The sequence below is a fragment of the Semicossyphus pulcher genome, unplaced genomic scaffold (genome assembly GCF_022749685.1).
Source record: "Semicossyphus pulcher isolate SPU_LCO1_2020_fin unplaced genomic scaffold, fSemPul1.0.p SCAF_5, whole genome shotgun sequence".
In the NCBI taxonomy this organism is placed as follows: Eukaryota; Metazoa; Chordata; class Actinopteri; order Labriformes; family Labridae; genus Semicossyphus; species Semicossyphus pulcher.
Genome location: NW_027211726.1, coordinates 28,170,845 through 28,192,434, shown reverse-complemented (window position 1 = coordinate 28,192,434; position 21,590 = coordinate 28,170,845). Strand labels below are relative to the sequence as shown.

General features: G+C 40.3%; 1 protein-coding gene across 1 annotated transcript; it reads right to left on the bottom strand.

Annotated features, from left to right (window-relative positions):
- Nucleotides 1-1,507: 1,507 nt before the first annotated feature.
- On the bottom strand, nucleotides 1,508-21,582 carry LOC138609344 (palmitoyltransferase ZDHHC18-B-like). Its single transcript, XM_069681988.1, has 9 exons — nucleotides 20,833-21,582; nucleotides 19,546-19,706; nucleotides 14,713-14,862; nucleotides 14,361-14,498; nucleotides 12,245-12,296; nucleotides 12,041-12,143; nucleotides 11,743-11,852; nucleotides 9,950-10,052; nucleotides 1,508-4,654 (listed from the first exon to the last, which is right to left on the bottom strand). The coding sequence occupies exons 1-9, from the start codon at nucleotides 21,084-21,086 to the stop codon at nucleotides 4,298-4,300; spliced, it is 1,428 nt and encodes a 475-aa protein (XP_069538089.1). The 5' UTR covers nucleotides 21,087-21,582; the 3' UTR covers nucleotides 1,508-4,297.
- Between the last annotated feature and the right edge of the window lie 8 nt (nucleotides 21,583-21,590).

Here is a 21,590-nt window from a genome sequence, read left to right as displayed (position 1 = left end):
CTTGTGTCCACCACGAGGTAATGATGAGTAAATCAAACACATTACGTACCCCCACCTTGTAATGCTGATTTAAAGACATTTCATATGAACATAACTTTTTTACTGAGGGACACCATGAACGTTATTATAGACAGGGTTTTATATTTTCTAAACTATCCTCAGAGCCGAAAAAAGCGTATTTTGAAGAGCATTATGTCATTCTGATCTGAGGTCTATGAGCCGCTTACACTAATGTGAAAGGGCAGTAGGCAGCAGACAAACGGAAAAACAGAAGCTAAAAAGCTTTTTTGGCTTTTGATGTTGGCAAGAACTGTTCATACACATGAACAAATTCATAAAATACATCCTCCTTTAGTCGTCTTTTTGTGCAGTCTGATGAGCTCATCAAAGCCCCTGACAACCTTTTTCCCAATAGGCTTGTATACTTAATATTGATGTTTAATATGTGGCATGTATCAAACTAAGAATTGTTTTGTTGTCTCCCTTGGATATGTTTCTGGATTGAGTTTTTCCCTGAGCCCTGAAGTGGTTCTGTTGTCACGACTTTAGTTTCAGTTTGAGACAACTTTATCCCAGTGGGCAATTCAGTTTCACGGCCTATCGAGTCACATAAAAAAAACAAAAAAACAACACACAGTCACAGCAGTATTCATAAATAAACATGTCAACGACAACAGGTCAAAGGACTGTGAACCAGAGCATGGCTGCAGACACTCAGGTCGCACAGATCAGAAGAACAGGTTAAAACACAAGTTTACGGGAACATTCAAAACGTCAATTTCTGCTGTTTAGCAGCCTTATAGCGGAAGGAATAAGAGTTTGAGTATCCGTTTGTCCTCCTAGGTGGGGCAAGATATTGATTGTTGTTTATTTCATGTTTATCTTTTATTCAGGTTTCTGTATGTTGCCAGGAAGACCACACAGTAAATCAAAGAAAAGCCACACAGCTCAGAGGCCAGCTGCAATTTTTATTTTAAGGTTGTTGGGGTTTTTTTGTCTTTTTTTCTTTATCTGATAGGACAGTGAAGATAGACAGAAATATGGGGAAGTTAGTGCACAAAAGGGCCCTGGCCCAGAGTCGAACGGGGGGCCGATGCAGAGAGGACTCTGCCATTTTAGATGGGATGCCAGCTTTACCTAATGAGTTAAACTGGGACCCCCCCCAAGCTGTTTTTCTAAATACTACTGTTTTTCTAAATACTATTTTTACAATAGAAGCACCACACAACTACAGCCCGGTCATGTTGATCAATGAAAGCTGCTGACGAAGGGCTATTCATCGACTTCCTTCATCTACAGTTTCACAGTCAGCTGTGGAATTCAGACCAGAAACCAAAAGTCACGTGTCCTCGGCTCGAGCCTCAAGACTGCCACTGAGCTCTATTTAAAAACACCTGTCTGCTCCCTGAGTACAGCTTTGCTTTCAGCCATTGTTTCATTGGATTTCAAAATATGGAGTCTGAATAAACCCTGAGAGACAGAAAGTAAAAAAAGAATCGGTGTTTTTATTTTAATTCTCATTTATACAATCCTGGGAAAGAGACTCTGAATTATCTTGTGCAGCATGAAGTAATTACAAAGGAGGAAGACAAAGAGAAGGAAAGAAATTGGAGGTTGAACTCAGAGAGGACAGTGCTTAAAGTGCCTGCAGCTCCACATGTACAGAGTATTTCAAGCACTAGTTGAGTGTGAATGGGTTTTCTGACTGCAGCTGTATGTTTACAGTTCACTACTGACATCTAGTGGTCACAAGCAGAATTTCAGTACCATACAGACACACTGGCCCCGTTAGTTCACTGAACTTTATTTTCCTTTTCCTTTATTTTGACAGCAGCAGTGGCTTAAATAACCTTACAATTCATATAAATACAGTACAGTAATTGTCTCCTCAGAAATGCATTGCCTGCATTCACTCTCACCCGCATCCAGAAGGTGTTGGGACGACTTTTGACACAGAAAATATTGCACATGAAGTAATGATGCTCCTAAAGTGAACTACTGACAAACAGTGTGTGAGTGTGTGTGTGCCTAAGTTTTAGTGCATGGAGAGGACTGTCTGCATTTTTGTGCAGCTATTGCCATCAGGTTACAATGTGGATAACATGATACATGTCACATAAAACTTGCATATTGAATACCAAACCTCTGCAGCTTTACCACCTGAGAACAAACCGACACGGTCACCTTTACATAGAAGACAGAAGATCTGTTGAAGCTCACAAATCAAAATGGTTTTACGGAGGGAAGATCGGGTATTGCTGCTGACCAACTGTGAGGAGCAGGAAGTGGACATTTGTCAGGTATCTTGTGTGACAGTAACGATAACACATCAGGAAGTGATGCAGTACAGGCAATGAACAATACTGCTTCATTCAGGTTCACAACATATTCAGGAATCCAAGTTACAACTCTCCTACAAAAAGGATCTCTCAGGTGTATAAAGTGATGTTCAAAAGGATATAAATGCAAAAAGGTACATCTTTAGTCACTATCATGCAGATGCATTCCCTGCCATCTATATAATACAGACATCTGAACAACACCAATACAACTGATACACTTATATCTCACTGTATTGTTTGTGCAAGTTTTGTGCAAATTTAAAGGGAAAATCCAGAAAACAGAATCCACATGTGTTAATTAAAAAATGTAGGATTTTAAACCACAGACTGCATAAAAAGATGGACAACAATCTCCACCCCCTCTCATATACCCCCCGAGGCGGGCGCTGCCATCTTGCATGGGTGACATCATCTGGAGCCAGAGACTGCGTAGAGATTGGTGGATTGGAGCCACAGTAACGTTGTCCCGCCCCTTCAGTTTACTCAATCTCAATCTCAATCTCAATCTATTGATTCAGGTATGAGCATCAAAACACACACAGGTCCGCGTCATATCTGCTCCTCTCCTGACGTCTGTCTACTCCCGCACGGCATGATAACTTGGAGGTGATCCACGCGTAGTTTATCAATCACAGAGTGTGAAGACGTATTTTATGCTTTATAAAGGGTTTTCACGGAAATGCGGGACCGATCGCAGCCCCATTAAGTCAGGGGCAGAGCCTGAGAAACACACACTGACCGGTGTCCTCACTGCGCTGCATGATTATAAACTGCTCACTGCTGGATCACATTATAAATTGGGATAAACTGCTAGGGTCACACTATGGATCACCTGTCTCTGACCCACGCCGTCCCTCTCATTGGATCGTCCCGTATTAAAAACTTAGAGGAGGAGCGGGGAGAGGAAACAAAACTAAAACAATCACTACAGTTATTAAAGTTTCCATATTTGTGAATGTTTGCTTCAGACCAACACAAGAAGCTGTTCTGGTGTTAAATATGCTGATGTGCGTGATCTTTGCCGTTTCTTTCAGTAAGTTTAGTGTCTGTTTTGGTTAGCAGAAGAGGCTACGCCGATCTTTACTGTGCAACTCTGGCTTCAAATGATGTCGCCATCGCAAGATGGCAGCGCCCGTCACGGGGGCTACAGCCAATGGGTTTCAGGATTGCTAACTGCTGCTGTGGTTCCAAACATTTTATCGTGCACACAACCAAAACCTTCTGAAACGTGATAAAATAATTCTACTTCAAACACAATATGAAACCAGAACGCTTTTTCCTTTAGCTTGTCGCCCTTCTGTACAACCAAAGGACTCTGATATGAACGTTGAGCTCTCAGGTATAAATGGAAAAATGTCCTTTATATCCTGGAAGAAACTCCATGGATGGCGTCAGTCCCATCACTTGTTCCACTATTCACTGCCCATCTGTCTCAAGATGACATCATCAGGACAAACTGTCCCTCTGCTGTTCAGCTCAGGGAGAAACTGGCTCACGTTCACGCTATAAACTGAGCTGCTCAATGATATAGAAATAACACATGTGAATTCTATATAATTTATTTGGGATGGACTTTCCCTTTAAGAGCAACTTTTATCCTTACAGAAGCATGCTGCTAGACTTCCTGTTATCATTGGAAAGACATCTGGATCTATCAGTACACCAGTTCCTTTATTTCACAAATGTAATCTTTTCCTGTGCTTTCAAAGCTGCATCCTTTACCGCCAAAATAAGAGTCGTCCAATCTGCTCCGGTCTTGCCACTTGCACAGCGACCACACAGTTACCTATCTTTGTGATTGTCATCCTCACACACAATAATAAGACCCGGGACTTTCAGAACTAACGAATACTAAAGAAATTTTGAATTCATACAACTTGTACCATGACTGTGTTACAGCATGCAAGCTTCAAACAAAGTGTGTTTTCACTTGAGAAAGCCGTCATTCCGGTCAGTCAGTGCAAAGGGGAAAAAGTGGCCCCTTTATGACCCCTGGCTTTGGAGCTGGGGCCAACGTCTGGAGAGGTAGGGGGAACAGGGTCATCAAAGGCAGGGTTGGGAATATGCAAAGCCGCTCGTTTGCTTTTCTTTGACCGGGTCTTGGTGTGACGTGACGGAGAGATATCACCTTGGGAGCTAGCTGTATGACGAGCCCCGCAACTGGTGGTGACCTCAGGTGATGGTTCAGAGTTCACCGAGGGGCTGATGTCAGGGCAGGTATGAGCTGTCTGAGGTTTCCCCTGAGGACATGTGGTGGAGATGAGCGGAGAGCGTGTGGCCGACTCCAGCAGACCTTTAGTTCCCTGTGTGCACTGAGGAGGCACGAGAAAGAGGAGGGGAAGAAAGAAAGAGACAAGATCTGATTAGACGAGCCAGTGAGTTTAAAAAGGGCGACAGCAGGGTGTTAAATCACGTCAGTGAAGGCAACACAGCTGTGCAGGATGAATCCAGAGCAAGCTGGGAGTGCAAGCAGGCTGCATGATGGAACTGAAGCGAGGGATTTCAAATGGTTCATGCCATAGATCTGCATGTGGAGGCAAAGTAGCAAAGGGGAAAATACTGTATTTAATAAGTGTATGAATCATGGACCACCTGAGAGCTTCATCTGGCTATTAGACAGAAATTTACTAAAAAATAGTTTGAAGACTCAACCTGCAGGTCAGTCTCAGAGATTCATAAAGTTTGGTGGCTTGCAAGTGACAGATTTAAAGGTTTATGGTCAAAGTTAAAGATGCAAACATATTTTAACACTTACTGTAGTTACTAGTATGTGTCATGCTCGATAAAAACACTGGAACACTGAATCCAATCATGCAATTCAACTGTTTGTTGTTAGAGCTTGCCATAATGTCAAAGTCTATCAAACATTACGCCGCCATTCTATGTCAAAAGCTTTCTATTAACAAGGGTCTAAAGAGTGCCATTAAAAAGTACAAATATGAAGAATAAAGACTCTAATGTGGAAATACAGATAGGAATAAACAAAAGATTAAATACATTTCGAAATATCGACAAATAACAAAATATTAAAGAATTAAACGCATTTATATTTAAAACCACATTTTTTTATCACTCATTTCTGCATTTACTTATATATTTTTAAAAGTAAAAATATAAGTTTTACCCAAATCAATTAGTTTTTTTTTACATTTAAAAAATTATTATTATTATTATTATTATGTTATGCCTTTATTTTTCCCTGTTGCATTTTCTGTTCCTTAAGGGGCCAAGATGTAATTCAACTGGCTTTTACTGTTTTATTTCTCGACATTTCTTATTTTTTACTGGTTTATTCATCCTTCATCCTTATGGCTCTCCCATGAGTGCATACTAAAGTAGATGCAAAGGGATAACTGGAGTTACGACGAGACAAAGGTATTTGCATAGCACCTCTCAACTACACGTGCTTATAATGCACAAGGGTATTGTTAGCAGATATAAAAGAAATAAAGAAATAAAACAAAAACAATAAAAAAAGAATATGACAGTAGAAGTGCAATACAATGCAGTGCAATATACTACTAATAAAGTCCCAGATTTATGCAGTGGACAACAGGGATGTTGAAGCCCTGTTCTAAAAGAACTGAGTGTTCATTTCTTGTGTCTGTCCACCTGTTTGTCCACCAATGCTCGACTAGATTAACTGGCTTGTCTAACTGCTGTTTGGTGCTGGACAGATACCTTACACCCGGTTTATCACAGATTTTTTTTTTTGACAAAGAACAGCTGCCTGCTGGAAAGAAAGTTGATGGCACTGCCTGACAGTGAAGCACAACAGAAAAGCTTTTAGGCCCCAAAACAATGATGCACCCTGTGCAGAGTAGGGGCACTTTGAGCGACCCCAGCATATCACACATTTTCAATAATTTATATAAATACTAATATAACATAAATATGTATCAGTACAGCTTTAAACATTGCTTTTCTTGTGATTTAAATGTGAAATGTGCTCAGCCTTGAAGCTATAAAACGCAAAGTTTGAATAATGGATGCATTTAAAGAGGATTAAGCCTCGAGCTCGTTAATAAAGGTTCAAAAACCATCCGTTCATTATTCACTTTGTAAAAAGGCAATGATGCTCTGATTTCAGGTTATCCAGCCTTGCTTCCAGCAGGACCCCAAAGACAGGAACACGTTTCAACAACGCTGTCACATTTGTGTTTCCCTACATGGAGCTGCTCTCCCTAAGAATTTAAATAATGTATCCACCAGGTAACATCAAGTGCTGGTTTATTGCACACTGTTCATTGTCTTTAATTAGATGAGTGATTAAATTGCTATAATGACTGTATAATATACTCAGAGACAAGCTTCCTGTGATGCTTAGCTTTTTTAAGTCATTGCCATGTCCACTAGAAAAATAACCTTTCAAGTACAACTCACATAAACTGTTAAAAATTAAAGTAAGTCACAATTAGTGCCTTTAATCTGCATTCCTTCTGATGGCTAGCAGGGTGCAACACCACTAGTTAACACAGAAGTCATTTCATATAGAAATCTATCAAAAAATGAGCCTTCAACTTGATTTATTGTGCCATTCATAATTTGTTTATGGTCTCAATCACTAGTTTGAAGCCTTCACGAGTGCAGCATGGTGTTCATTGTATACATGATGGTACCAACTAGAGTTAGGATATGCTTTATGTCATGGCTACCTGAGACTAACAAGTATCTTCCAGTCATGACCTTTCATTCAGGCTAGAGGCATAGCAATGCTCATTCTTATCATCCAAATATGGTCACTTCTGGCAGCAAAAAAACAAGATGGCAATGGCCAAAATGGGCTTTAAAGCCGTACAATGAGTGACAAAACAGTGGCAACATCCACTTCTTCTTTACAGTGTATGGTAATGCATCTAACACACCTTTAAGAATCTTTTTTTAAAAATACGCTAAAACCTTTCCTCTCCTTTGTGTCCTAAATGCAGTTGAACATGTTACCTGGATAAGAACAACGTTTGGAGAAAAGAGAATACTGGCAAATCTACGGCATAAGAAAAGGTACATTTTAAAGATACAACAGACATGGTTAAATGGCATTGTTTAAGCCATAACTACATATGTTTACACTGTAAATTAATTTTGCCTACAGTACATCCTGTTTTGTGTTAAATTATGCATTCTGCAATGTATTCAACATGACAGTGTATGAATAAAGCAGTGCAGCAGCCAGCCAAGAGGACATGCAGACGCAGCGGTGGGACTCTGCACTCTCTTTCCCTTTCTCTAAACGGGCTTACCAAGCTCAAGCTCCACTTTTCCTGCTCTAACAGAGACTAATCACCCCGCGCAGGACACAGCAAAGTCCAGACATTTCTCCTCCTAGTGTTGTTGACGGGACACAGGCACAGAGACAGACCACATACAGGACAGCAGGTTAGGACTGGGTGAACGGACACACAGTGAGAAACTATGACAGTTGTTGGGAGCCCTTCTCCCCTTGGAAAACACAATTATACTCAAACATGTAGGGGAGCCGGACAAACAAGAACAATGAGTACATATTCAAACTCACAGATGAATTATATGAACAAAAATGCATGTTTTTATTAAATTCTTTCTTTTCACATACTGACACAATATAAATATGTCTAAAAAAAGGATGGGAAAATTAGATAAGAAAACTTGTGTCTGAAATATTTTGGCACTTTGACAAAAACGAGTTACCACGAGACAGGAGGACGGGAACCAACGAACAGTAAAAACTAGGAACAGAAAGAGTTTTCCTCACTGCTTTCCCGGTGGATCAGCTGAATTCCAAACACTATTTTTACACCAAATACAATTCAACAAAAAAATACACTTCAGCTACAGCTTCGACTGGCTGTCAGTGTACTCAGTTTAGTCTGTGCACACAAATAAAAAACAACTTATTTAAGCTGTCTTGTTATTTTGGTGCAAACTAAAAAAAGCTGTTTGTTTTCGTAAATTACCAAACAGCTGCTTCTCTACTGCTTTTTAAGACTTCAGTGGCTCAGATTGAAACTATTTATAGACACCTCATTCCGCTTGTAAACAAAAGTTGCTATACAACTCTCCTCTTAAATGCCTTACTGTCAGAGAGAACAACAAGAGAGACGCTCTGTGAGCAGGAGGATGACAAGCTGGAAAAAGAATCTGCACTTGTTAACAACTCCTGCTCTCTCTCTCCCTCATAACACACCCTGAGTTGACATACTGCACAGGCACAAAATACTGAGGTGTGGATTGTAATAACCTGAAAATAAAGAGTGAATTATCTCTGTTGCTTATATAAAAAAACATGTTAGTAACCCTGATTTGTTCAATACCCAGAGGTAAACATAACGAAGCTGTTCAGGACGCATGAACTGCCCAGAGCACGTGCCTAAACTCATCAAACTGAAAAAGTCTGCAGCCAACTGGCTTCAATCATAACTTAGAATAACCAGCTCGCCAATTTTCAACCTCAGTGCTATCATGCTATTATGGGGAGCTAATGCTATTATGGTGGGGAAAAAATGCAATTTCTCTCTGTGGAGAACGCTATCCACTTCTCCAATGGGCCCTGGAAAACCTCCGCCAGACTACGTAAAACAAGTCATCTGGTAGACCAGGGAGCTTGCTAAACTACACTTCCTCAATCTAGGACGCCCGCCTCCGATGTCATGTTGCGTTCAAATCGTCAGGTTTAAAATGTAGACTGCAGAGCTGAAGATTTTTTAGACGATCCACCGGTATATTCTCGTTGTATTTCAGATTCTGTACCGCTCTGGGCCATTGCCTGCAGCGAAACGGTAGAATTTCACTCCAGCGTCTCCTCCTCCTTTCAGAGGGAGGGGCGCAATGCACGCTGGGTGTTGTAGGAATGTAGAATGGGCGAAACCACGAGCTGTTTGAACAGTTTTCTCCACAGCTATGACACCAATTTCAAATATTATAGCTTCTATTGATTACAGAGAACACCAGCTTTGACTGACAGCGGCTTTTTCCTTTAAAACAAGAGTTTAACTTTAAGGCTTATTTACTTTTTGCTCTGCTGTAAAGGTGTTTGTACTGTAGGTGGACTATTTTACTTTTGCCAGAGCTACACTAATTGCTTTCCTGTAGTGTTTTATGCTAAGCTAAACTTAACATGCCCTGATGCCAAGCTTCACTTAAAACAAGTACTTTTTTTAAAAGAGAGAATAATATTGTTATTGTATAATGTTATTATAATGACATTATAATCCGTTTTAGGGCTTTTTAACTGGTCTCTACTTGAGCTACTGCTTCACTTTGCTTTAGCGTCTACATTAGTGGGGAACGCCCCTGTTTAGCAAGAGTTCATAGGCTAGCTAACACGCACACTTAAGTTTACATTAATTAAAACTAATAAAACTAATTAAAACTTTAGAAATTAATTTTGCCTGAAAACTAGTACTAGTACTAGAAGTAGTCAACCTGTTTAAATGATATGTGAACCTCTGACTTTAGTGTAGTATGTAGGGATTAACCTATACACAACAGGCAGCAGACAGAATTCAAGGCTACAGCAGGCAACAAGGTTTCAGTCAGGCAGAGGAACAGGTTTGATGGGGGTCGAGGGGAGCAGGCACAGGAGAGGGGGATTCCTGCAAGCCAAAAGCCAGCTTTGAAGATCCTCCTACCACATTTATCTCGCTTTTAGTGGCCGGAGTGGGCAGCTCGATGTCCACGCTCGCCGTCTGGGCAGATACATCCGAGGGCAGGAAACCTCGTCTGTTGATCAAGCTGAAACAAACACAAACATCGTAGTCTTTAGGTGTTCATGTTCCACTTTGGATCTCGACATCTCATGTGCCCTCATGTGTGTTGTATGTACACTGAACATAATGCAAAAGTTACTCAAATTGTTTGTTAAAAAAGGAATGTAAAACAACAGAATATACATGTAATGAGTTGTAATTTAGTAGACAGAAACAGGGGAACAAAAATGTTCATTGCACATCCTAACGGCAAACAAACAAAACATGCTTTTTTCAAAAGACAGCATATTTTTAGGTGGCTTACAGAGGCAAACGCACACAAACCCAGCAAACAAATGCAACAGAAAAGCAGTGTACATCCAGGAGGCCAATTAAATGTGGTTGCCCCTTGTTGGCAACTTAAATTTAGTTTAAATTATTTCGTTAAGAAGACGAAAATGATTGAACCAAGGTTAAGCCTTAACATACTCGAGACGAATTGAGGTTAAATTGAGATCCAGTCACACAGGTCAATGGTCTGGGACTCATTTGTCCAGATTTTGTTTTTATTATTTCCCATGTAATACCAAGCATGTGTTTGAGCATTATACTGCACACTTTATTAATGTAGTAAGGGGCAGTGGATTTCAAACAAAGGAGGATCCAATACAGAGACAAGTACAGAATGCAGTACAGTGCCTCGATGTGAGGGGAGACACACGATATATACGTTTTATAGAGGATATTGGCGTATTTAATGTGGATCTGTTTCACTGTCTCACTGTAAACAGAGACTCCAGTCTGCAGTGGAGTTCGTACACTTCACTCATAAACTACAGAACAGAACTGTGGAATAAAATTAAACTTCATTGAAAGTTTTATATCATGTCAACGCTTCTATCCATTCACCTGCTCTAACTCATCTAAATGAGCAAATGCTCTTGCTCTCTCCGCTGCGAGTCTGTTTCACAGTTTTTATCAGTTTAAATATTTTTTTATAAGCTAATAAAGGTGATTGAGGCTGCCTGTTCATTTGCAAATCGTGGGGAAGTAAGATCCTATCACAAATGGTCACTCCAGATTTGGAGATGCTTGTTATGATGTTTAGTCATTATGCCAAGTGAGAACAGGCTTACTTAGAGCTGTCCACCGCAGGGTTTGGGGCTTCTTTGGTGTACAAAAGTTCAAAATGTTTAAAGATAGTTTTACCAAAATAATAATTTACAAAAATACCAAAATAGTTATAACTGAATTACTGCCTAGCAGCAAGGGGAGATTGTCCACTAATTGTGCCTGGCCTGTGGACGTAAAACAACATTTAAAGAACCAAATCTAATAAAAAATTCATAATTGTTCAATAATTGCTGAGATATGCTGTCAATATAATGTGCCAAATGTGCCTGCTTGCATTCCTGAGTTATTAAGAAAAGTGTTTTTTCCAGGACGTTATTTTGTACTGTAAAGGTGACTTTTGATCCTTAGCTTGCAAATTGTGTCATAATTAGTGTTTGAATTCATGAGTTTAACTCTTGACCTTTTAAGTTGTATCGATTCCTCATGAGTCCAAGTGGACATTTTTTTAAATATTCCCTCCATGTACTGCTGGTATATCCCATTCACAAGAATGTGACGGACAGACAGAGGTGCTTCATCACTGATCTTGCAAACAGAGGCAATAAAAAAATATTGCATGGATTTCTTCAGAATTCATGCAGTATGTGAGATTCAGGACTGACCTGGGTGGCATGGGTGCACAGAGCACAGAACAACAGTTGATAAAGATGTTTTTATGACTGTACGGGTTGGTGACATCTTCTCCACCTTTCCCTGACCAGGAGCCTTTAATCTGGAACACACAAGTTATAAAACCAATTGATGAGCAACATTCCACAGTTTTTGTTTTATGTGCATTACTTGAATTTATATTTGAATTTAACAGTGCAAAATGAATAGCACCACAACTGACCAAAAAAATACTTTTAACAGCCTCTCGGTAAATGTAAAGTAGCAGATTCCACTCAAATGAATACTCACGTCTTCGTTAGTTGTGAGGTTGGAAGCAACAAGGTATGTATGGAAGCCTGAGAGGCCCAAGATGGACCAGACTGAGAAGAAACAGATCACCAGCTCCACTGCAGTGAAAGGTTAGGTCAAGGAGAGAAATATGCGTTTGGAGGAGAAAGAAAGAAATACTAACTTGCTCAAGAAATCTACAACACATCTGTGATTAAAGGATATCTGCCGGGACTCTCTTGCAGAGCAAACACCAGGCCTCTTCCTCCTTGAGCCCCTGAAAGAGAGGAAACATTTTAACTCAAAGGCTCAAAGTGTCCATTAACGAAAAAAAGCATGTGGTTGTGCTGGGATTCCCAAACACTCAGGTGAGGGCCCAAAGAAGAAGTAGAGAATGTCAGACACAAAACAACAAATTAAAAAACGCATTTGTATTTTTCTTGTCAGACATCTAAACTCCTCTCATGAGCTAAACATCTCCTGTACGGAAGTCCATTCCCGACAAAACAAACAATAATGCTTACTGGTACTTTCTGTTTGAGCCAGATGTGTTATTATCAGTTATTATCAGGAAGATCCTCATGTTTGTTAACCACAAAACATCTGTGAATGTATTGTTGCACAAGATTTTCTATCAATTCTGTGCATGTGCAATAGTCACATTGCAGGACATGAGGTTATTAAAAGTCAAATTAACTCCAACACCCAAATGCTACAGCTTTTTTTTCTGGTTGACAAAAAAGGAAACTTTTAACTTTTAATTTTAACTCTTATTTTCCATGAGTATTGTACAAAGTAGTTGGTCTGATGCCAAATTTCAAGTGATACATACAGAGTATGCACAGACATACAGTAACGAAAGGCAGCTTTGTGTGCATATGTTTATCAAGCAGCACTTTGTGAACAGAGTGAATGTGCTGGTCTCTCTTTTAGTGGCAACACCTGCAGCACATGAACGGCATTGGGTTGTGTGGGTCATAAGCAGTATGAGACGTGACCTTTGGCTTTCAAAAGTACTGTATTGGTCAGAATATAAGACGTTTTTTTCCCCCTTGATATACATCTAAAAAAGTGGGGTCGTCTTGTATTCGTGGTACCTTTAAAGGCCAATATACATTCACAACAGTAGACTGTGTTACTTATCCGTAAAGTATGCGTACCCCTCATGACTGAGGCCAGCTGTCACTCACAACCACAGAGCCAGGGGGAAGAAGGATGGAGAGACACGGTGAACGTTCGGCACTAATGGCCTAAAAGTAGGCCCAGTTAATCAACAACTCAGGCAGAGTAATGATGTCAATTTTAAGATAAATGATGTCACAGAGTGTAACGCCACCATAGCACCGCACTTTGTGCCCCTTCCTCCTGCTCTCTCAGTGGGCTAAGTCCGGACCTCTGCACCTCGATTAAGCTCCTGGGAGTCCCCCAGGACTGGACCTGCCCTCCTCGGCCAAGGAAAACACCACAACAAGGCACCGTAACGCCACCTACAGTCTTACCTAACAGATGGTAACAGAGAAATCGTACTGTGGTCCTCAAAGGGACCGCTTCCAGGAGATTGACAGGAGAGTGTGTGAGCGTGTTACTGAAAAACGGAAAGGAAGGTCTTCCCGTTACAAGAGCTGTCATTCAGCCGTTTACAGACTGCTCTTCAAATACACATCACTTCGATCGGTTGATGATTTATTGAAATTTTTAAAAGGTCATTTATTGAATTTAAATGTTACAATTTAATCTTAAAAGGTATTGAAAACATGATTTTATTTGTAAGATAAAATAAAATTGTTTTGTTTATAATAATAAATTTGGTCTTAAAAAAGTATTTTTTAAAAAAATGTACTTTGGGGGGGTGTCGTCTTATATTAGGACCAATATGTTAACTGTCACTTGGCTGGTCCTGGCACTAATGTCAGAAATGCTCTACACAAACTATCTGTACATCATGCCAGCATAAATAAATCTGTTTGTTGCTTGAGTTTGAGAGTTCTGCATCCTCAGCTGGAGTAGGAAGACTATTTATCTTCCACCTCGCAGATTAATCATACATTCGAACAACACAAAAACTGGCCGATAACATGTATAAAACACAATTGTCCCCAAATCATGAGAATTATGATGGTTAATTGTGTATTGACTGATTGATTGATTTCTTTATCTCGAACATGTTAAATATATGCATAAATAAACATGTATATGAACATGAATAACACACTGCCTGTGCCTCTTTAAATGTTAATAGTTTTTTTACACCATAATTTAAGTATCACAGGAAAAAAGATAAACCAATATCAGTTTTTTTAATATTAGGTAGCCTCATGTGAACCAGAGCAAAAACACTCACTCAGTGCGAGATGTGTTGTCACACAGCCGAAGATGAACGCCGTCAGGAAGGAGAGCGACACGATGAAGGTGTAGAAGAAACGGTAGTTGCGTTTTCCCACACAGTTCCCCACCCAGGGGCAGTGATGGTCGAACCGCTCTGAAAAGAGAAACACAACAAAGAAGATTTCACAATGAGTGGAAGCATTGATAATTTAAATATGATTTTAGGAATACTTGTAAATACAGTGATATGTCTTTCAAGTGAGTAAAGCCTGAACCAGAGTGCAATGATGCTCACTGTAGCCCTGTGAGGTCTCCATTTATTATTTACTACTGGTAAATGTCAGAGAGTCGTGTGTGTTGCAGCTCACCCACACAGTTGTCACACAGGCTACAGTGGGAGGTGCGCGGAGGCCGGAACATCTTGCAGGTGAAGCAGTACTTGAGCTTCACCAACTGTTGATTGATGAGGACCTCCTTCGTGCGCGGTGGAGGCCGATAGCTGCTGTTTCCAGTGTTGTCTACAGAGGAGAGGGCAGGAAAGAGAAACAACAGGACAAAATCAATCAGGTTCACTGATCAATAACTCGTAATGTGATAACTGTCTGGCCTTTAACTATAGCACCTCAACACCTACAACTATTAGCACCTCAACACATTCATTGCTTTTTATGAATTAACACCTCGTCAGAGTTCAATCTGTCCAACAAGAGCATCAACCGCAGGTGGATTAGTCCACTATGGAGAGGTGAACAATCACATTTTTTTTGATCCAATGGATGACACTCAGCAAAGGGCCGATTCAAACCTGGGGCCGCTGCAGTCTGGACCGCAGCCTCTGTAACTTGGGCGTGCACTCTACAAACTGTGCTAAACTGGCCTTCAAAAAATTCCGCTTAGTTCTTTTACTAGGCCAGTCGTGAAGCCTTAAGAACCTGATAAAGAACAAATTAACATCAAGATAATGAACTCCAAATTGCTCCCGGAGGCAAAGCCTGCAGTGAATGAATGCGTATGAATGCCGATTAGTGACCATGCATGGCACTACATTAGTGTATGAATTTGTGTATGAAATGGGAATGCTATCATGAAGTGTAAAAGCGCTTTGAGTGGTCTGAAGACTAGAAAGGTCCTAAAGAAGTGCAGTACAGTTTATTTAAGGAGCACCGAGGAGCACAACAGAGCGCCACAGGAAGTCTTTTCTACCTGTGGCCATCAGACTGTAGAACTCCTCCCCGTTCCCGGAAATCCACGTCCCTGCCTACAGATTCCACATTTCTATGAGAGGTTAACTATGTCCTAGTTCCATTAAATGAGTCAGTAAGTCAGTGAGTCAACATGCACAATCTGGACTTATCTTAACTAGTTCTGGTTTTAAAGTTATCATTTACCTCTGACTGTAATCAACAACTTTTCCTGCTGTAAAATGCCAAACTATCTGCTGCTGCTGTTATACGGTGTTGCAATTCCTGACTACATTCTAAATGTACACAGAATATAAACAGTATTAGGGCTGCTCCCAACTCAGATTTTTGTTAGTCAAATTGGATTTGGCTCCTTTTATTCAGTTCAGCACCAAACGAAACCCTTTTAACAGTCAACATAAGTCTCATGTTCTACCTTAAAGACTCATGTTTCATGTTACATAAGAACCGGCTGTCAGATGTACATTAAAGCATTTCCAGCTATGGATGTAAAGGTAGTGGCAGCTTAACTCACCGCCCTGAAGTCCCATCAGAGAGGTATTAAATCTTAATGTGAAACTTTATTCAGCCTTCTCTTCAGTTTTAATCACTGGGTCTTTACGTTTTGGAAAAGAAGAGGACCTCTACTGATAAATTAGCTCCTGCTTAAAACCTTGAGAACAAATTCTAACCCTAAAAGCAAGCTGAGCTCCTGCAAATAAGCTAGCAGCAGCTCCTGATGTCCTGTCTCAGCCCGAGAAGAGCCTCTAAGAGACACTTGATTTCAACATTAAACTACTTTATTCAGTGATTTTACCCGTTTTTAAACACCTTGTTTGTTTGTTTTTGGAAGGAGGTTACCTCTGCGGCAATCTCAGACCCCAGTGGCCATAGTCTGACGACGATGTAGCCTCTGGGACCACTGGGGAACCTTCCCATTTCTGCATGCTGCATTGTTCACAGAAAAAGAAAACATTTTCCCTATGATTTACTGGTTATTAACGGGTCTTAGCTTTGCGGAAATTTCAACATCATGATCCAGATTTGTAAAAATTAAAAATGACGCTTTGTCAGGTCTGTCGCCATGAGGAGAAGAAAAATACTTTTAAAATCGTTCGTTGAACGGAGGTTGGAATGATCATTTCTGATGCATTCGAGGGGTCAGGAAATCTGAATGCTGACAACGCGTCAGTGAATTTATTTATGAGTCAAAAATATGTCGAAAGAATTTCCTTAAGTTAAGGGCGGTAGGTATATTTCAGAGCTTACGTCAGAGCCTTTGTTTTAAAAATAGCTGGCACAACAACAGCACAGTTGGGTAATATGAAGAACTTACATCACCAGGACCTAAACTTTGGTCATGAGTAGGAGTAAAGGTGCACATGAAGCCAACTTTAGACACTGAGGTCATCACAGTGAGCATGCCAGATGAAAAGGGAAGATACTGTTGGCAAGACTTAAACTGACAGAGAGCAGAACTGATGGACTGTTGTGAAGTGAGAAACAGGGACAGGTTGTGGTAGAGGAATAACAAATCCTCGAGTCCAATCTTTAGAAGTCAACAGGACAAATTCCTTCCAGAAAAACTGCTTCAATGGCTGCCAACTCACATTCATTACACAGAGTCAGGGCAAATGGGTCTTTTCACAGACTCTACTAAGAACCTTTCATGTGTCAACGGTTTTATCTCCATTAAGCTCAACTGGCAACACAATGACTGCCCCATTAGACTTTGCCATATGTTGAAATTGAAAAAACCAGCAGCCACAAATAGGATGTCCAGTTTGAGTTTAGGGATTATTTTCTTTCTAGGAAATAGAAAAGCTACACAGAGAGTTTAGGACCAATGGAAGTCTAAATTCAATGCCAAAAGGCTGCAAGCTGAGCTGCTGCTAAAGTTTGCCCAGCGTGCTTTTAGGTCCAGATCAGACCAGACAGTACAGCAATAATAGCAATATTACCACATCAATACAAGGTTAGTTGTATACAGATGTTAAGTATATTTTGTATTGCAATATAGTTGGGAGGTTTTGTTATCTGCCAATATTTAAAGTTGTAATCTCGAAGATCTCAGTTTCAATGTCTTTGGCGGCACCTATGGCGATAAACGGCGGGAGCACACTTCCCAGATATCCAGACAGTGCTGCATGTGTGACGTCCATGGTTGGCTACGATTGTAACTCTTGCCTTTATCTGAGCGTCGAAGAAGTTTCTTTTTCTTTGGATATTCACTTATTTTTGAAGTTGTATCTGTAGTCATCGATCTTTTCGTTGTTTTTTCAGCCATAGTAGATTACTGTTTACTCGCAGCAACACTTGCAGAGACCGGAAAAGCAGCCCAACCACTGCTTGGTGATGTAAAACACTATCTGGGCGCCGCTTGTGATTTTTTCTGTGAATGTCACCAGACACCCAGTCTGTAATACTGTAAATGCAAAGGCTTTCATCAGTGGGCCATAGGCTTAATCACCATTATGTTAGCTCATTCGGCAATAGATAGTGACTTAACAGACATTTATTTACATTAAATTAAATATTAGAGATTATTAGTTTAAGTCCAGGTGTTGGAATCGGTATCAGGGAGGAAAGGATGGTATCAAAATATGTCTTAATTAATAGATGATAGCAAATAACAACAGTGTGTTGCCAGTGCAGAATCTAATGCTAGTCAAAGCTACGCTAAGTAGAGCAGTTTCATGTTAAAAATGTTTCTTGGGGGGTGCTAACAAGCAGCACATGGAGTAGACCTGCTTCCAGGTGCTGTTTCATGCCAAGCTTTCAAAATCATGTTTCTCAACAACTTTGGCGAACACAAAATGTTCAGAGGGCCTGCAAGATGAGCTTCCGCTTAAATTAGCCAAGCTTGTGTTTAAGTTCTCCGCTCGCTGTTTGGGTAAGGATTCCTTCGGTTTTCATAATTTCTGAGGTTTTTAACGGGAGCATAATTTAGTTCTCCTCCTCTCAAAAGTTAATAAACACCGTCATTTAAAAACAGTAAAACACTGAATAAAGCAGTTTCACATTAAAATTCAGTAAATCTACAACACTCTTTGGAGGACACAAGAGACAGATGGATCAGTTATTACCTGTCAAACTGAAAAAGATTATAATGTTTTATGGAATGGTTTAATGACATATTTGTTCATCTTTTACTTAGATTTTAGGGATGGCAAGTGTTCTGGTTTCCGTTTGTACAACGCTTGTAGTCCGTATATATTGTATATTGAGTAATCACGCATCAGCAGACAGTGGCGTATGCAGGAAAAACAGTCCATGAGGACAGCAAAAGTAGGTAATGCATGTAATGCGCCGTAATGACATCCCAGCTCCCATCAGACGCTGATTTAGCTTCTTATTAATCTCTATAAACAGACTATAAAGGGACATCTGCAACAAGTTCAGCTAACAATCTGTTCTAGATCTAAAATTCAACTTGAGACAAATTCCCTTGACACAGTGTCACGAAACCTGCTCAGCGTTCAGATTTCCTGACTTCCTCGCATGCATCGTTCAATCCTCAAGATCGATCCGATCTCTGTTTAATTAACAGACGAGCATTTTCAAAGTAGTTTTCTTCTTCTCTCGAGGACGGACCTGACAAAGCTTCACTTTGACTTTTTACAAATCTACATCATGATGTTGTAATTTCGGCAAAGCTAAGGCCCGTTAATTGAAGTACATCAGAATAAAATGGTTTATTTTTCTGTAACAATGCAGTACACGGGAAAGTTAGTCTTGAACTCAAGTCGTTTATCACTAACCGCTGGCTACACGCCCGACATGTTCACTGTTGTCCCCAGAGGCTACATCGTCGTCAAATTATAGCCGATGGGATCCGAGATTGTCGTACTGGTATTGGATTGCTAATTGGTACAACCATTTCACAAATTGAGGTATCAGTAAGGGCAAGAATAAATGATATAAGAACAGCTCTGACTTTATGATACTGGATATCAAAGTGAAAACCACTTGAGACAAACACATAGTCCTGACCCCACTGATGACTGAGCTTGCACTTACCAATCTGTTTTTCAATGTCTGCCGCCTCATCTGGTGTCGCTCTGGGCAAGATGCCAGGGTCAGTGAAGCTGGTCTGGAGCAGGGTGATGACCACAAACACAAAGAGGCCTCCTCCAATAAAAGGTATGCAGCTGGTCAGGTGTTTGACCAAGAAGGGGCAGCTGTGATATGGGACAGACAGACAGACAGACAGACAGAGGAAGAAATATCAAGACATGCTGATCATTTCAATGGCAGGAAAAGAGAGCCCTGTCTCATACAACTGAGCCTACTTTATTCCTCCACTTGGGAATCTATTTTAATTAACATTCAGCTCCTTTAATCACCATCTAAGACCCTGGAGATGAGGCACACTTTTCAGTTCTCTCTCAAAGAGAGAATATTTTATGTTTAATACTATATTTTACATTTAATTTACAACCAAAACCAGTACTCAACCAGAAGAAACTGCTTTTTTTTATAAATAATTAGGACCTGCTTTAGAGTTTGGCATAGATCTCATACACCAAACAGTAGTCAATTAACATCAATTAGAGCTGCTTTCCCCTGTACTGCTGTGAAAGCTTATATGTAGTGGAATTGTGTCCTTTAGATATGATAGGCACTGTATCTTAACTTTAATTTAATGTACAACCAACCAGTTACTAATAAATTCTATGGTCAAAGAATAGGACCAATAGATCTGTAACACCTACATTTTTGTAAAACTGCATTATGAAATCTGACATTTATAAATTAAAGTAGAAGTCAAGGAACTGCTTTATATGTCTTTATATCTATATATTTATATATATTAGGACTTGCTTCACATTTTGGTATAGATCTAATACACCAAACATAAGACCATTCAAGAATTTGTCAATTTATAGAGCTGATTTTTGGACCTCTTTCTATCATAGAAAGACCAGATACTCACACTGTTAGGTCAAATGATGGGACAAAGAGCTCTGACGTGTTATGTTTTTGTAAAACCTTGCAAGACTACGTTATGAAATCTAACCTTTTAATTTATATGTGTATTAGTGAGGAAATGGCTTTAGAAAACACGCATAAGGACCCATTATCAATCATTAGGTCCCTCTTTACAGTTCGGCTTAGATCAAATAAACCAAACAAATTCATTCAAGGAAATGTCAATGTATAGAGCTGGTTTGCCTGATATTGCCGTGCTGCTGCGGAAGCTAAGATGTACTGAATGTTGTCCTTTAAGTCATACTATAGTCAACAGGACATCGTCTGAACTCGCAGGTGATATGACGGAGGACCCATTATGAAACACGAACTCACTCAAATACAAAGAATAATCCACATGTGACAAGAATAAGGCCCAGAGTGAGGGGTAGGACCCCACTCTGCCGGGCCACTATGATCCGTCCATCGCAGAAGAAGCGATTCTTTCCAGGGAAAACTTCCCACTTCCTCCTCGATCTCTTCGGTTCCTCTCCCTTTTCTCTTTCGTTTCCATGAAGATGAGGTGGAGGGGTCGGGGTTGGTGTCGGAAGTGCCTGCGGGTCGATTTGTTGATACTCGCAGTTTTTCATCGTTTATATTGTCGTTTGGGTACTCTGTCCCAATTCCGACGACCGGGGCATTTGTCCATCGATCGACAGCATCACCGATGCCCGATTGTGAGGCAGCTGATCAGTGCAAATGTCGCCATTTGTTGTAGAAAACTAGCTAATCCTTCACTATGGGTATTCTGTTGTAAATAACCCAAAGAAGCCGAAATTACATCCCTGTTACTTCCCATGCCTCTTCATTTATTCCTCTCACAGTCTGTCTCCAGGAAGACTTCAAGTGACCCGCTGGTCATCGTTAGCTTGTTAGCTAACTGTGCCATTGAGACAAGCAAACTCACCCAGCTGCGGACTATTTAACATCAGTAGACCAAGAGTACCGTTACATCTGCTAGCTTGTTAGCTTACTCGTATTGCACTCAATTTCCTATCTGTCTAAATTAAAGGCAGCACTTAAATTTAGTAATTTGTGGTGTTTATTTCTCTCCTACTAAGAGCCATAACACATTCGTGACTAGTACTGGTTAG

Excerpts from the sequence above, each read along its gene's own strand:
- LOC138609344 (XM_069681988.1), bottom strand. The coding sequence starts at position 21,086 with ATGAAAAACTGCGAGTATCAACAAATCGACCCGCAGGCACTTCCGACA. Across the intron at positions 14,863-19,545 it reads AGACATTGAAAAACAGATTG|ACAACACTGGAAACAGCAGC; the intron begins GTAAGTGCAAGC and ends TCTCCTCTGTAG. Across the intron at positions 12,297-14,360 it reads GACAACACATCTCGCACTGA|GGGCTCAAGGAGGAAGAGGC; the intron begins GTGAGTGTTTTT and ends CCTCTCTTTCAG.